Genomic DNA, 16,635 nt, shown 5'->3' on the forward strand with positions numbered 1-16,635 from the left:
GCAAAGTGGGAATTAAGCACTATAAAAATTTGAATATCAAATATGTGAATTCAGCGATTTGCAATTAAAAGGAGTAGACTGTATTAATAGCACTGACTTCTTTGTTTACCAGCCATGTCTATAGTTCATGGTCACTGCCAAAGCCATGCCTCTCATCTCAGAATAACATCTTGCCATAAACTGGCCATTACCTCTACAAAAACAGTTCAAAATGGCCAAATGGTAGGTGCATTAGAATTAGAAAGCACTCATACAGTAGTTATTCATTTCCTTTAAATGCTTCTGGTAGCTGCCCTGTGCTAGTGGTGTAGATGTGCCTGTTGTTGAAATAAACCTTCAAAATGTTGTGTTCTGTTGTTTTCTTGAAATAATGACATCTCTGAATTGTAAAACAAGCACAGTAGCATTTTATACTAGCTTTTTCATTTGGAACCTGAAATGGAAGAAAGGAAAGAACTTGTATTTTATATATAGAGCTTTTCGCATCTTTAGGGCATCCAAAAGCGTTTCACAGGCTGTTAAGTATTTTTGTAGTATAGTCACTGATAGTTTAAATGTATGGCCCTTGTATGCAGCCAGTAACATGTATTCATGGTCATTTCAGATTTACAGATCACCACTCCTTGGTCTTAATTTGTGAACAGAGTAGGTGTACTATAGGCCTGGGTCTTTAAATAATCATTTGTCTCAGAGTTGATCTGATTTTGAATTCACAGAATGCTCATTTATAGGATTTATCGCTAGTGTTGCATATCATGTACGGACCCTACATATTTTAAAGTAATCAATTCAAAATCCTCATAAACGTTAACTATTACAATAGTGTAAGATAAACAGAATCCATAAAGAAATGTGACTGTTTTTTTGATGTACAACAAAATACACAGATTACATAATATTTAAATTGAAATAGTATAAACAAGCAGCTTTTGAAACTGGTAGCAATTAAGCGAAGAATTAGAATTAATATAGACCATTGAGCCACTATTCAACAACAAATATTTGCTAGTTCACCTTTTGTAGTGGTCTTCACAATGTTATGCCAAATAATCTTTTAATAATTTATTAGAATAACATTGTAAGACATTTCACAAATAAAATCCTTAGTGCACGCAACCAGATATTAAAAACAAAGCACATGAAGGTAATTATGCTGTTAGCTGCCTCCTTACCTTGGCAATCTGCAGTAACACTATACAGTGTTTAATTGATTCAACCATGCTCTGCAAAAATTTAAAAAAATGCAGAATCTGCAATGTTTAAAAGTATTTTTCACAATTTAATACAACAAATCTGCTGTACTAAATTAGCTTTAATTACCAAATTAATCAATAAAACACGTGGATATACTTACATTTGTTACTTCTTTGAGGTTTTCAACTTTCTACAAAAAAGGAAAGAAAATAGTAAATAAAGAGCAACATTTTTTTAAAACATTTCACTTTGTATTGACGGGTATCATTTACCATAGATATACTAAATTGAAAATTACTACAAGTACTTCCTTCTCATCACTGTCTACAAATAACAAAAGTTTAAACAAATAATTTAAAAAATTAAATTCCAGTGCAATAAGCAGTTAAAGCACAAATTTTCACTGCTTGTCAAATGGAATAATTCATGATGACTTACTCAAGTCCTACTAATTTAAGAATATTATGTTACAAACATCACGTTACTTTGATTCCAACACTAGCCATGGGAAAGAAGATGAGTACTTGCAGTTGAAGATTACCAATGTGCTCCCCCGATGGTTCAGTGGTGAAACACACTCAACGGCTTGGTTGGTTCTGAGTCATACAAACCACGGAAGATTCTAGGTTTAATCTATGGTCTGTGCCATGATAGTAGCCCTCCATAAACTTGCCCAATGGCTATGATTCATGTATAAATATAGATGGTGAGTGGCAAGCTATTTCACTAGGAGCATCATGGCTGAGTTTGATTGTATCCTCAGCTGATATTCACACTTATAACTAACTGCCAGCACAGGTCAAAGGGTAACAATTGGGAGCAGGAACCGTGGGCGATTTTTCACCTTTCTAGCCAGTCAGCTCCTGATGCGATAAGTTAGCATGTCCTTTCCAAACATTATTATTTCACTTCACATAATGCACAGAAGAAATCTTCCCCACTCTGGCTTCCCTGAATTTTAAAAAAGCAGATTTTTGTAATGTTGATCTAAATAGTTTGTTTAAGAAAATTCAACACTACTCCCAAGTGCATTACACCAATACTGTGTGCAAAAGAAAGAGTAGGAAATGTTTAGTTCTCTAACATATATTTTTCATTGTATATATGTTTTACATGTAACAGAGTAGCATTGCGGTATTTAACTACCACTACTCGGTACATCTCTATCAGGAATTACAGTTGTTTATTTTTGTTTAGGGTTTCTAGTGATACTACATATAGATTCTCAATGACCAAACTGGGACCATTTAATATTGCCAATTAACACGCGTGTACATTTTCTTATTGGACTTCCCTTTCCCTCCCCTCCTCCCTGAAAAAAACACTAAAGAGGTGCATACATAAATAAATTAAATAAATAAAATAAATAAAGCGAGCTCTAATTACAAATACATTATTATCTAGATCAGCCCCAATGTCTGACTGCAGTGGGAGGTGGAACTGTTGATCCTGCAGTGGGACAACAGGAAATTTCTATTTGCTTGCAAAACATAACCAGTATTTGAAAACATTTTCTGAGGGTAAAGATTGAGAGAGAGGATGTGAGGGTAGTCGAGAGAAAGAGAGAGAGAGAGAGAGAGAGAGAGAGAGAGAGAGAGAGAGGTGAGGGTCAAGAGAGAGTGGTCCAGAGAAAGGGGATCGAGAAGCAGGAGTGATTGGGCAGGGGGTTGGAAAAGGAGCCACTGAGGAATACATTTCCCCAGGCAGCCCCACTCCGTGCGACCTTTAGCCATTGGTAGCTCCTTTCCCCACCACATCATGCCAGACCACCTATCACCTCCCACCTGAAAGGAAAGAAGAAATGGACAGAGAATGGAAGGGAGTTATGGACAGAAGGAGAAGAGAAAGAGGGACAAAAGCAGAGGAGACACAGAGAAACAGCAACACAAAGACAGCAGAAACTGCTAAGAGGGAGACAATATTCTCTGTCATACTATATGCAACACCATGGGAGATCAACTAGTAATATATTAAAAAATCTTATGTCTGCATGCATTCATTTTAAATTCCTATGTCCTCATTTATAATTCAAGCAGCCCATGTGAATTTGTCATGCTGTAATTACATCCTTCCACCAGTGGATGTGCTGCTGTGCCATCACTGACAGGAAGATGTAATTACAGCATGACAAGTTAACAGACACTTCCCAATGAGGTGGACATAGGAATATATAATTAAAATATAAAAATAAAGAAATAATGTATGACTTTAAAATGGGGAATGTATTATATCTGCTCACCTTAGCTCAATTATCCCCCACCCCCTAACTCTTCTTCACCTGAAGGTTACATTTAGCTTCACTCCCAAGTACAACACCATTGGAGATTGACTAATGGCTATAAAAGCACACACACACACTCATGTATTATCGCTCATAATGGGCTCAAAATTGACCAGGAGTTGCTCCGTTTTTTTTGGAGCAACTTGATTTTTCTAGAGTATCTTAAAAATCCTCATTTTGCACATTCAATTTGCGCCAGTGTAAGTGAGTTAGGATTTTTTGAGTTTAGTTTAGTTTTTTTCAAAAGGGGGCGTTACCAGCCACCTACGCCCATTTTGGCCATTTAAGCCACTTTGGACAGCTAATAGTTACTCCAAATTAACTTAGGCCAGCGTAAGTGGCCACACAGAAAACTCTTGCGGAGAGTTAAGAAATCAGCGCAGGTAGGTACATCGGAGGCCAGCAAAACTTAATGCTTGACTGAAGAATGTGAATAGGATCAAACAGCTATACAGGACATCATATGACAAACTTTGTAAAGTTAATTTACTGTACAACAGAAGCATTCATGGAAGCTTAAATTACAAAAATAAAAGTAGAGACAAAACATATTTACATAATTTTTTCAAAATATCCAAATAAAAAATAGAAGTACCTCTTGCTCGTAATTCTTATGCTCTTATGTTCTCCCAGCCGCCTAAGCTCACCCACCATCATAGAAATACTTTATACCATATAGCCAGGAAATTTACTGTTTGTTTTATGCTTTTAAATATTTAGAAAATTCAAGCAAAATTATTCCACTAAATTTAATGTTCAAGAATTGATTATGATGTATTTGAAAGTATTTTCTTGCTTAGGAAAGTATTTTCATCAACAGGGTTAAGGAAAGTCTTGAGTGAGCTCATTAAAATTACTGGCTACACAGTTATCACCCCCCCCCACCCCCAACGGGGATCAAAACTCTCCCTGCCCTAACCTGTTTGTTGTGGCCATCTGCAGCGGTCCGGCCTGTGCAGGAGGCCATTCGGCCCAGGACGCATTGGGTCCCACACTGTAGCACACACACACACACACAGGCTGGGAGCAGGAGCTACTGCGCATGCGCGCACACTCCAACGCGCATGTGGAGAACTGCCGGCACTGTTTCTGGCGCAGGGCCCTAGCTCCGCCCCCAATCGACTGGCCACGCCGCGCCAAGCCCCGGGAGAGGCAACACAGCGGCCAGAATCGGGCGAGATTTTATCGGTGACCTTTTCAGCCCACAAAGTCGGCGCATCTCTGGTGAGTGCGCTGAAAAAAGGGGTGGGCCAATTTTGAGCCCATTGAGTTATTCGAGGATATGCTTTTTTATTCCAATATATTATCAGCACTATTGATCTAGTGATTAAAATACCATATTGTAGGACTATTAATATTTTTGGGCTCACATTCTATGATAATGTGCATATCAATCGGCTAATAGCAAATCAATGCCCTTCATTTAGCTATGTAGTTCATTTGATCTTTTTTCATACTTTTAAATGTTAGGATAGAGGTAGATGGTAAAGAAGATGATCGAGGTAGATAGGAGGTAAGTTGTAGGAACTGCATGTAGTAGCAATACTTGGAAGTGGGGGGGGAGGGAAGGAAAGGTGGTATGGCTTGGTAGATTGAAGTGTTGAAAGAAAGCCACCTCAGGTCACCCTCAAACATTGGATTTTATGGAGGTGACATTGCATTTTACAGAAAAGTGAATGAATAGGTACACTGTTCGAAGTATGTTCATTTTAATAAAGAGGCCATGTAATTTATTAGGGTGACGATTAATGTTCACATACAGACAAAGGGCTCAATTTTCTCCAGTGATTTGCGCCTTTTTTTTGCCGCGTGTCGCTTTTTTTGACCTAAGTTAAAAAATACAAGTTTCCCCAATCAATGTGCGCCAGCATAACTCAGTTAGTTACTATTTTTTTTAGGTTAGTTAGTTTTTTTTTGAGGCATAAGGGGCGTAACCTGCCACCAATGCCAATTCTGGCCATTTTGGCAAGTTTGGCCAGTTCCGATTTACTCCAATTCTTCTTATTCCGGCGTATGTGGTCTCTGTACAAAAACCTGGTGAGTTAAGAAAATCGGCACGGGTAAGTAAATCAGCGCAGCAGATGCCCGGACAGCAGCAGCAGGAGAGGCAAGAGAGAGTGGGAGAGGGATGGGGGGGGGGGGAAAGGGAGCCTTTCAGGTATAGTTAGGAGTGAGGACAGGGAGGGAGGAGACTGTTCGGCCTGGGATAGGAGCGGGGACTGGGAGGCCATACGGCCAGGTATAGGAGCGGTGACTGGGAGGGGGGAGGCCATTTGGTCAGGGATAGAAACGGGGACCGGGAGGTCATTCGGCCTGGGATAAGTGCAGGGACCAGCATTGGGAGGGGTGGGGGGGGGGGGGGGGGCGACTTTAAGTTGCTGCAATGTTTAATGTGTTTGGTAAGTTGCTGCAATGTGTAATGTGCTCGTGCAGGTTGCTGTGAGCTGGCTGTATGTTTCACTTTCCAGCCTTAGCCCGCATTGTGTCCCTGGTTACCATGGCAACCTGATCTTTTTGGTGCAGATCTTGGGCTCCATCCCCAAAACTAAACGACAGGTTAGGCGGCGCCAAAATGAAGAATTCAAATGGGATAACTTGGATGATTTATTTTTGGTGTGCTTGGGGGCCCCCCAAAAATGGGTGTAACTCTTCAAGTACGCCAAAAAACAGCTTTGGGGAAAATTGAGCCCATAATGATGGATAAACAGCAGGTCCTTTATTCTGGAGTTGCAAACACCACCACCAACAACTTGTATTTATACAGCGCTTTCAACGTAGCAAAATATCCCAAGGTGCTTCACAAGAGTGTTATTAATCAAAATTTGACATCAAGCCAAAGAAGTGATCAGGACAGATGACCAAAAGCTTGGTCAAAGAGGTAGGGGGAGAAATTCGGGAGTGACCCATTTGGGGCGCTAACTTTTGAAAGTTAAAAAAATTAGTGCCAGGCACTAATGTCTTTCAGCTTTCAGAAAATGTGGTGTTTGTGCTCCAGAAAGGAAGTGGAGCACTAAATCAAGCATTCCACATCCTTCCTAGAGCGCTATAGGACGCAGGCAGAATGGTAGCTGTGCAACGTTGCACAATGGGCCGTGCAGTGCTGCCGCGTTCTGAGGCTCCTTCCCTCCCTTAAAAGGAAGGGCCATCGCTGCAGGCTCTGCTTTGGGATCAGTGAGCTGGTCCCCGACGGCAGCTGTGATCCAGCCCGATCAGCCCCATGCACTCCAGCAGAGTGCCGGGCTGATCGAATGCAGCCAAAGAGGAATCAAAAAAATTGAAGCGCACAATTTTTGAAATATTGTACTTACCTCGGCCACCTCCCCTTTAACTTTCGCCCCGTAAGAGCCCGGCCACCCGATCAACGCCTCCTGCAGCTGCCGATGTTTTTGCCCAGCGATGCTGCGGGGGCAGACCGAAGTTCAGATTCGGGGCGTTACTGGGACGATGCGCACGGCAATGATGTCACAATCTCCGGGCGAAGGAGATCGGGGCACAGCATCCTACCACTGCCGTAAACCTTCCATCGAAGTTAGCGGGAGTCATTCATCTCGCCGCACCCAGTAAGTCGTTAGCGCCCAGTTATCTCCCCCTCCCCCCTCCCCCCACCACCCCCCGAGGCGTTAACGGGAGGCACTAAGGATGCCAATTTCTAGACCTTCAATCCCTGGGCTGTGCTGAATTATCTGGTCACAACCAGAGAAACGACATAAAAACTACAATTGCCCTCAGCATCCTTAGATTAAGGAGTGAAACATCAGCCAAAGCTCACACTGCTAATCACTGTCCAGTGACTCCTGCTCAAAGTGCATCACGTGGCCACTTAGATGGGTTTGGCTGATCAAATAAGCTGCTGTCATTCACTGTCTACATTAACACATGAGGAATGCCATTCGGATGAGGTATGCAGAGCGCCTGGTGCCTTTGGAACCAAAGCCCAGAGTGGAGTCAAACAATTTCAGGGGAGAAGAGGTGAAAACTGGCAGAAATATTAGGTTGAAAAAGTTATGGGAACCAATTACATCAATTACGTGCAGTTGGAATGGAAATGAAGAGTTTGAACTTGTATCCAGGTTCACCACATAGCTCAAATATATTTGCATTATTTCATTTTGAGGAAGAACACTTCTTAAAAAAATGTTTTGGAACAACAGCGTAGTGTGGACAAGTAGGCATTCCCCACTTGTCAAAATCCTTTGTCTTCGCTCATTGACGACAATTATCCAATGTAACAATAAAACTGCATTTATTCTCCTTTCTGATCTGCTTGATTAATGGATCTGATTAAAGTGAATATAGTAGTCTGGAAATCATTGTCTAAAGCAACTTACTGTACATTTGTTTTTGGATTTTATTTTTACAAAAAGTTAGACATATGAAATTTAAGGTTTGCCACATTAAATAATAATAGATAATGTCACACTTACCCGTCTCTGTTCATCATCGTTACAAGTTTTGACTTTTTCATCAAACAACTGAAAATATGGAAAAAAAAGCATATGAGCAATTCGAACAGAACTACATCAATTTGATTTTCCCCCTCGCCAGCATAGATGCAGTCAGACCCATTGAATGTCCTTCTCGTCTTTGTCCAAGTTAACTCAGCACAGACCAGCCCTTAATACTCAGTCAGTCTGTTTCAGAATCACATCGCTGAACAATTTCTTCACAATGTACAGACATCAACAATAGTTTCAATAACGTAGAGCTGATTCTGTCTGGCAAAAAACTTCTGATAATTGTATAAAAGTAAATTTACAAAAATTTTGGCAAAATAGAATTTATTTGAATCTGTAAACACATACAGTACAATTAGGCTTTCCATTTTTAATGATTTTTAAATAAAACAAAACCAGAATAAAATAAATATTGAAAATGAGAAAGCCGAAGAACAATAAATATAATCAGTAATGCAAGATAATTTACCCTTTAAAGTGGTATCTAGACTAACAGATTACAAAAATCTTACATTTGTCTGTTTTTGTCACACTTTGTGCTTTTCCCATTATAAATGGAAGCAGTTATTTGTATTGTCAAAATGGCCACATTGTTTCTCATTGGCTCTCCATTATCACATGACCTGATAACTGATTGATCCCCTTGGAGGATAAGCCACATCCAGAGGTTTTTCTGGAATGTGTAATTGGAACCGCCCAGCCCAAGTTCTGGCTCACTTTGCAAAGTATCATTCGATCCATTCTGACTTCAGAAGCCAGAGAAGATAGATCTCCACCAATCCAGCAAACTCCTCCCAAGTTCCAGCCGAAGTCCCTTACCCCAGCGCAGGTGCATGCCTCCCCCAGCCGTAGTCGCCACAGATGGGACATTGTGTGTGAGTCACAGATTATTAACAGGTTTATTGGATATGAAGTGAATAGTGACAGTATCATGACTTCTGGATTTCATCCACTCCAACAATGTCCCTTGTAACACACGCTACAAGATTTCGGAGAAATTGGTGTCGGTGTAAAGGGAGTTGGAAGAACGTGATCCATCTTCCTGGAGTTCCCTCTCTCCCTTTCGATTCCCTCTCCCGCTTCCTCTCTCTCTCCCCTCACCCGCCCCCCCATCTTTCTCTCTCTCCCCCCAGTCCCCGTCTCTCTCTCTCTCTCTCTCTCTCTCTCTCCCCCGCCCGTCATCTCTCTCTCTCTCTCTCTCTCTCTCTCTCCTCCCACCCCCCCGCCTCTCTCTTCCACACCGCCGCCCCCAGCCACATCTCTCCCCGCCTCCCCCTCTCTCACCCGTCCGCTTCTCTCTCCTCCCCGCCGCCCGCCTCTCTCCTCCACACCCCCCCCCCCCCCCCCGCCCACCCCGCGCCCCTCCCCGGCCCTCGCAGGCTCGGAGGAACAACGAGGTCAATTACGGAGCCTCACTTCCGGGCGGGAGGCATCAGGGGCAGAGTCCAGAGGACACAGGTGCAAAAGGACAGAAAAAGGACAGTACAAATAGTCACTCTTATTATAAATCCCTATCTTTATATTTATAATGGAAACTGCCTATATAACCTTGTCAAATTGTAATTACACCCTACTGCCAGTGGTGCTGCTGCAGTACCTACAATCCCAGGGGTGCAATTACAGCTTGACAAATTTACTAAGGCAGTTTCCATTTTAAATGTGGAAATAGGAATTAATAATGCATAAAGGTGACAGGAAGTGAGCACTGGCACAATATTTTTAATCTCCTGTGGCATTGCTCACGACGAGTCAAAGGACACTTAATTTTAAGCACTGGAGGTGTTATGGGAGCGCAGGGTGGCTCGATCTTGATGAATGGGTAGTGGAAGGTGAAGAAACACAGAAACATAGAAAATAGGTGCAGGAGTAGGCCATTCGGCCCTTTGAGCCTGCACCACCATTCAATAAGATCAGGGCTGATCATTCACCTCAGTACCCCTTTCCTGCTTTCTCTCCATACCCCTTGATCCCTTTAGCCGTAAGGGCCATATCTAACACCCTCTTGAATATATCTAATGAACTGGCATCAACATCTCTCTGCGGTAGAGAAGTCCACAGGTTAACAACTCTCTGAGTGAAGAGGTTTCTCCTCATCTCGGTGCTAAATGGCTTACCCCTTACCCTTAGGCTGTGACCGCTGGTTCTGGACTTCCCCAACATCGAGAACACTCTTCCAGCATCTAACCTGTCCAGTCCCGTCAGAATTTTATGTTTCTATGAGATCCCCTTTCATTCTTTTAAACTTCAGTGAATACAGGCCCAGCGATCCAGTCTCTCCTCATATGTCAGTCCCGCTTTCCTGGGAATCAATCTGGTGAACCTTCGCTGCACTCCCTCAATAGCAAAAACGTCCTTCCTCAGATTAGGAGACCAAAACTGAACACAATAACCAAGGCCCTGTACAACTGCATTAAGATCTCCCTGCTCCTATACTCAAATCCCCTAGCTATGAAGGCCAACGTGCCATTTGCCTTCTTCACTGCCTGCTGTACCTGCATGCCAACTTTCAATGACTGATGTACCATGACACCCAGGTCTCGTTGCACCTTCCCTTTTCCTAATCTGCCGCCAGTCAGATAATATTCTGCCTTCGTGTATTTGCCACCAAAGTGGATAACCTCACATTTATCCATATTATACTGCATCTGCCATGCATTTGCTCACTCACCTAATCTGTCCAAGTCACTCTGCAGCGTCTTAACGTCCTCACAGCTCACACTGCCACCCAGTTTAGTGTCATCTGCAAACTTGGAGATATTACTCTCAATTGCTTCATCTAAATCATTGATGTATATTGTCAATAGCTGGGGTCCCAGCACTGAGCCCTGCTGCACCCCACTAGTCACTGCCTGCCATTCTGAGAAGGACCCGTTTATCCCTACTCTCTGCTTCCTGTCTGCCAACCAGTTCTCTATCCACTTCAATACAATATCCCCAAATACCATGTGCTTTAATTCTGCACACTAATCTCTTGTGTGGGACCTTGTCAAAAGCCTTTTGAAAGTCCAAATACACCACACCCACTGGTTCTCCCTTGTCCACTCTACTAGTTACATCCTCAAAAATTTTTAGAAGATTTGTCAAGTATGATTTCCCGTTCATAAATCCATGCTGACTTGGACCGATCCTGTCACTGCTTTCCAAATGTGCTGCTATTTCATCTTTAATAATTGATTCCAACATTTTCCCCACTACTGATATCAAGCTAACCGGTCTATAATTCCCCATTTTCTCCCTCCTTCCTTTTTTAAAAAGTGGGGTTACATTAGCTACCCTCCAGTCCATAGGAACTGATCCAGAGTCGATAAGACTGTTGGAAAATGATCACCAATGCATCCATTATTTCTAGGGCCACTTCCTTAAGTATTCTGGGATGCAGACTATCAGGCCCTGGGGATTTATCGGCCTTCAATCCCATCAATTTCCCTAACACAATTTCCTGACTAATAAAGATTTCCTTCCGTTCCTCCTTCTCGCTAGACCCTCGGTCCTCTAGTATTTCCAGGTGGTTATATGTGGCTTCAGAACCAAAGTATTTGTTCAGAGAGTTGTTGATGCCAGTTCATTGGATATATTCAAGAGGGAGTTAGATATGGCCCTTATGGCTAAAGGGATCAATGGGTATGGAGAGAAAGCAGGAAAGGGGTACTGAGGTGATGATCAGCCATGATCGTATTGAATGGTGGTGCATGCTCGAAGGGCCAAATGGCCTACTCCTGCACCTATTTTCTATGTTTCTATGTTTAATTGGTCTGCCATTTCTTTGCTCCCCACTATAAATTCACCTGATTCTCGCTGCGAGGGACCTACGTTTATCTTCACTTATCTTTTTCTCTTCACATATCTATAGAAGCTTTTGCAGTCAGTTTTTATGTTCCCAGCAAGCTTCCTCTTATACTCTATTTTCCCCCTCCTAATTAAACCCTTTGTCCTCCTCTGCTGAATTCTAAATTTCTCCCAGTCCTCAGGTTTGCTGCTTTTTCTGGCCAATGTATATGCCTCTTCCTTGGATTTAACACTATCCCTAATTTCCCTTGTTAGCCATGGTTGGAGCCAGCTTCCCAGTTTTGTTTTTACTCCAGACAGGGATGTACAGTTGTTGAAGTTCATCCATGTGATCTTTAAATGTTTGCCATTGCCTATCCACCGTCAACCCTTTAAGTATCATTCGCCAGTCTATTCTAGCCAATTCACGTCTCATACCATCGAAGTTACCTTTCCTTAAGTTCAGGACCCTAGTCTCTGAATTAACTGTGTCACTCTCCATCTTAATAAAGAATTCTACCATATTATGGTCACTCTTCCCCAAGGGGCCTCGCACAACAAGATTGCTCATTAGTCCTTTCTCATTACACATCACCCAGTCTAGAATGGCCAGCCCTCTAGTTGGTTCCTCGACATATTGGTCTAGAAAACCATCCCTAATACACTCCAGGAAATCCTCCTCCACCATATTGCTACCAGTTTGGTTAGCCCAATCTATATGTAGATTAAAGCCGCCCATGATAACTGCTGTACCTTTATTGCACGCATTCCTAATTTCTTGTTTGATGCTGTCCCCAACCTCACTATTACTGTTTGGTGGTCTGTACACAACTCCCACTTGCATTTTCTGCCCTTTGGTATTCCGCAGCTCTACCCATACAGATTCCACATCATCCAAGCTAATGCCCTTCCTTACTATTGCGTTAACTTCCTCTTTAACCAGCAATGCTATCCCACCTCCTTTTCCTTTCTGTCTATCCTTCCTGAATTTTGAATTCCCAGCCTTGGTCACCCTGGAGCCATGTCTCCGTAATCCCAATCATATCATATTAGTTAATAGCTGCCTGCGCAGTTAATTTGTCCGCCTTATTACGAATACTCCTTGCATTGAGGCACAGAGCATTCAAGGCTTGTCTTTTTAACACACTTTGTCCCTTTAGAATTTTTGCTGTAATGTGGTCCTTTTTGATTTTTGACTTGGGTTTCTCTGCCCTCCACTTTTACTTTTCTTCTTTCTATCTTTTGTTTCTGCCCCCATTTTACTTCCCTTTGTCTCCCTGCATAGAGAGAGAGAGAGCAGTAGAGCGGAGGCTTGGACTGGGGGCCCACATGGGCTACTGCAGGGCTAGTGGCAGGCAAGCCACATTGGGTCCATGGCCAAAGCTGGCTGAGGTCAGAGGCAGAGAGTAACTGTGGGGGATTGGGGGGATTGGGGGCAGGCAGAAGCAGACATGCACATGCACGCACACACCAAGACACAATGTATGTGTATTTCACTGAAAATTCATTATAAGTACATGCAGTGCCCATTAATCCTGTAGGTAGCTTTGCGATGGATCCTTTTAATGTTAACGGTGTCACACTGTTGACCTGCAACAACTTTTATTTTACACGGAATATATTACCCGTGACTGAGCAAATCTAGCCATTAGGCTCTCACAAATCATTCAAAATGCTTTCTGAATTTTTTTGAACCACCATTGTATAGTCAATAGATAAAACTTTAATGTCCAAAATAAGGGTTTAAACAAAACCTTAAAATTGAAGAATTACATAGTTCACAACAACATGATGAAGTTTATCTAGTAAATTGTCTTTTGTGTGTTTTAATGCCTCATTAGTTTTTTTACTTGAAGGCCTCGATGATGTTGGAAAAACAAAAGCATGAAATTCAAAAACTTTAATGTAAAATCATCTATAGTTGCAAAAAGCCATGTGTGAGAGAAATTACAATGTTCTGATTACACACTGTTGTAAGTTTTTCTTTGTGTTCTCTAAACCTCACTCTCACTCTGTACTCCCTTCTTTCTATTCTCTTTCTTTCTCTTCCCCCTGAGCAGAGAGGGGGAGAAAGCGAATAGAGAGATGGAGAGGGAAAAAAGTCATTTAAAAAAAATGCGCCAGAAAGAAAGAAACAAAAGAGATGGAGAAGAAACCAGAATCAAAGAGGGTGACTGACCCTGCCACTGACCCCCTTTTTCCTTTCTCTGTCTCATTCATTGCTCCAGTCCCCTTCGCCCCTCTTCCATCCCACCTTCCTACAGTTGAATGTTTGTTCGTCTGCCCAGGAATGACGTCCCGCCCAAACTCCCTTTTAGGTCTCCCCCCCCACCCATCCACAAATACATTGACACCCAAAAAACTGTTAAAATCAACCCAATCAACCAATAAGATTTCAAGAACCAATCATGAAAATATCACCACTCACCCAAAGCTAACTGTCCACCTTATTAAAATTATCCGATTATTCGGTGAGTCACCCCATTGCATTCCAAAATGCATTAAAAAAACTTCTATGACATCTGATCTCAATGAGAAAAACCATTATAAAAGCATCCACGTTTACCCTTGATAGTTACTACGCCTGTTCTATGTTAAAAGTCATGTAAACAGCAGCTTTCACTGTATATTTGCATGGTGAACCAGCATGCATTGATACGTCAAAGTCTTTTGATGTGTTTCCAGCATTGAGTCAGATATAACCATAGCAACTGAGGAGGAACACAAATACTTCATCTTTCATAAGACATAATAATACTAATTTAGGTCTTCTGTCCCTCAGGCTTGCAGGGTTACCTGAATCACCTATATGTACATGCACACACATCTGCTTGCCTTGGTTCAATTGTCCCCGTGCCTTCTAACCCTGCTTTACCTGAATCTTGCAATTAGTCTTCACTCTCTGTGCAACATCACAGGAAATCAATGTAACTTATTAAAAAAACTTACGTCTGGGTGCCCTGGTCCAATTATCTCCCACACTAGCTCCGCTTCACCTGAAGATTACATGGTCTCAACTCCCAATGTGCAATGCCCCAGGAGATCCATCAATATCCTCAATAATGCACTGGTAGATCTCCTCCATGTTGATTGTGGTGCCAGTACAAGTGCAGCGTCGAAAATCCGGAGTTTCGGAATCCGGACCGATCGGTGGCAGGGTCGTCCGGAATCCATAAAATGTTCCGGAATCCGGACTCGCCGACCGTGCCGACCTCGGGGCCCCGCCACCGCTGTCCTTACCTTGCCGCCGCAGCCATTAGCTCAGAGCCTCCTTGCTGGCCGGCGACCCGCCCGAACAGCTCCTCCGGGGCGGGGCCCCACCCGAACAGCTCCTCCGGGGCGGGGCCCCGCCCGAACAGCTCCTCCGGGGCGGGGCCCCGCCCGAACAGCTCCTCCGGGGCGGGGCCCCGCCCGAACAGCTCCTCCGAGGCGGGGCCCCGCCCGAACAGCTCCTCCGAGGCGGGACCCCGCCCGAACAGCTCCTCCGGGGCGGGGCCCCGCCCGAACAGCTCCTCCGGGGCGGGGCCCCGCCCGAACAGCTCCTCCGGGGCGGGGCCCCGCCCGAACAGCTCCTCCGGGGCGGGGCCCCACCCGAACAGCTCCTCCGGGGCGGGGCCCCACCCGAACAGCTCCTCCGGGGCGGGGCCCCACCCGAACAGCTCCTCGGCAGGGAGCTCCCACCCCTGCCCGACTTTGACGTCCCGAAATCCAGAAAATCCACGAACCTGGGCTCGGGTGTTTCTGGATTCGTGACGTCAGAAAGACGATCGAAAGTCCGGAAAGGCCCAGAATCCAGAACGGCCTCGGTCCCGAGGGTTCCAGATTCTCGACGCTGCACCTGTACTGCAGAATAGGGGACTGGAGCTTCAGTGGCCACATAGGCTTCTTCATTGTGAGGTCTGGCACATCAATTGATTCGGGAAGTCATGTTGGTTTTTGAGCATTTTTGTTTTAAAGAAGCACGGGAGCTGCGTTCAGGAAGATGGATGAATTAACTGCGCAGACAGCTGTTATCGGATATGATGTAATTGGGATTACGGAGACATGTCTCCAGGGTGAAGGCTGGGAACTCAACATCCAGGAGTATTCAATATTCAGGAAGGATAGACAGAAAGGAAAGGAGGTGGGGTGGCATTGCTGGTTAAAGAGGAAATTAATGCAATAGTAAGGAAGGACATTAGCTTGGATGATGTCGAATCTGTACGGGTAGAGCTGCGGAACACCAAAGGGCAGAAAACGCTAGTGGAAGTTGTGTACAGACCACCAAACAGTTGTAGTGAGGTTGGGGATGGCATCAAACAGGAAATTAGGGATGCGTGCAGTAAAGGTACAGCAGTTATCATGGGTGACTTTAATCTACATATAGATTGGGCTAACCAAACTGGTAGCAACACGGTGGAGGAGGGCTCCCTGGAATTTATAAGGAATGGTTTTCGAGACCAATATGTCGAGGAACTAACGAGAGAGCAGGCCACCCTAGTCTGGGTGATGTGTAATGAAAGAGGATTAATTAGCAATCTTGTTGCGCGAGGCCCCGTGGGGAAGAGTGACCAGTCATTGAAGGTTGGCATGCAGGTACAGCAGGCAGTGAAGAAGGCAAATGGCATGTTGGCCTTCATAGCGAGAGGATTTGAGTATAGGAGCAGGGAAGTCTTGCTGCAGTTGTACAGGGCCTTGGTGAGGACACAGCTTGAATATTGTGTACAGTTTTGGTCTCCTAATCTGAGGAAAGACATTCTTGCTATTGAGGGAGTGCAGCGATGGTTCACCAGACTGATTCCCGGGATGGCAGGACTGACATATGAAGAAAGACTGGATCGACTAGGCTTATATTCACTGGAATTTAGAAGAATGAGAGGGGATCTCATAGAAACATATAAAGTTCTGACGGGATTGGACAGGTTAGATGCAGGAAGAATGTTCCTGATGTTGGGGAAGTCC

General features: G+C 43.7%; 1 protein-coding gene across 4 annotated transcripts in view; it reads right to left on the minus strand.

Moving 5' to 3' along the window:
* Positions 1-16,635, minus strand: part of osbpl9 (oxysterol binding protein-like 9) — a 238,513-nt gene that overhangs the window by 97,118 nt on the left and 124,760 nt on the right. For all 4 annotated transcript variants that reach the window (XM_070886876.1, XM_070886877.1, XM_070886875.1 and 1 more), the window contains 3 exons: positions 7,900-7,947; positions 1,355-1,384; positions 1,173-1,223 (listed from right to left, as the gene is read on the minus strand). In XM_070886876.1, the coding sequence (XP_070742977.1) occupies positions 1,173-1,223; positions 1,355-1,384; positions 7,900-7,947 (129 nt within the window). The remainder of the gene's footprint in view (positions 1-1,172; positions 1,224-1,354; positions 1,385-7,899; positions 7,948-16,635) is intronic.

This window comes from Pristiophorus japonicus, chromosome 8 (genome assembly GCF_044704955.1).
Source record: "Pristiophorus japonicus isolate sPriJap1 chromosome 8, sPriJap1.hap1, whole genome shotgun sequence".
Classification (NCBI taxonomy): domain Eukaryota; kingdom Metazoa; phylum Chordata; class Chondrichthyes; family Pristiophoridae; genus Pristiophorus; species Pristiophorus japonicus.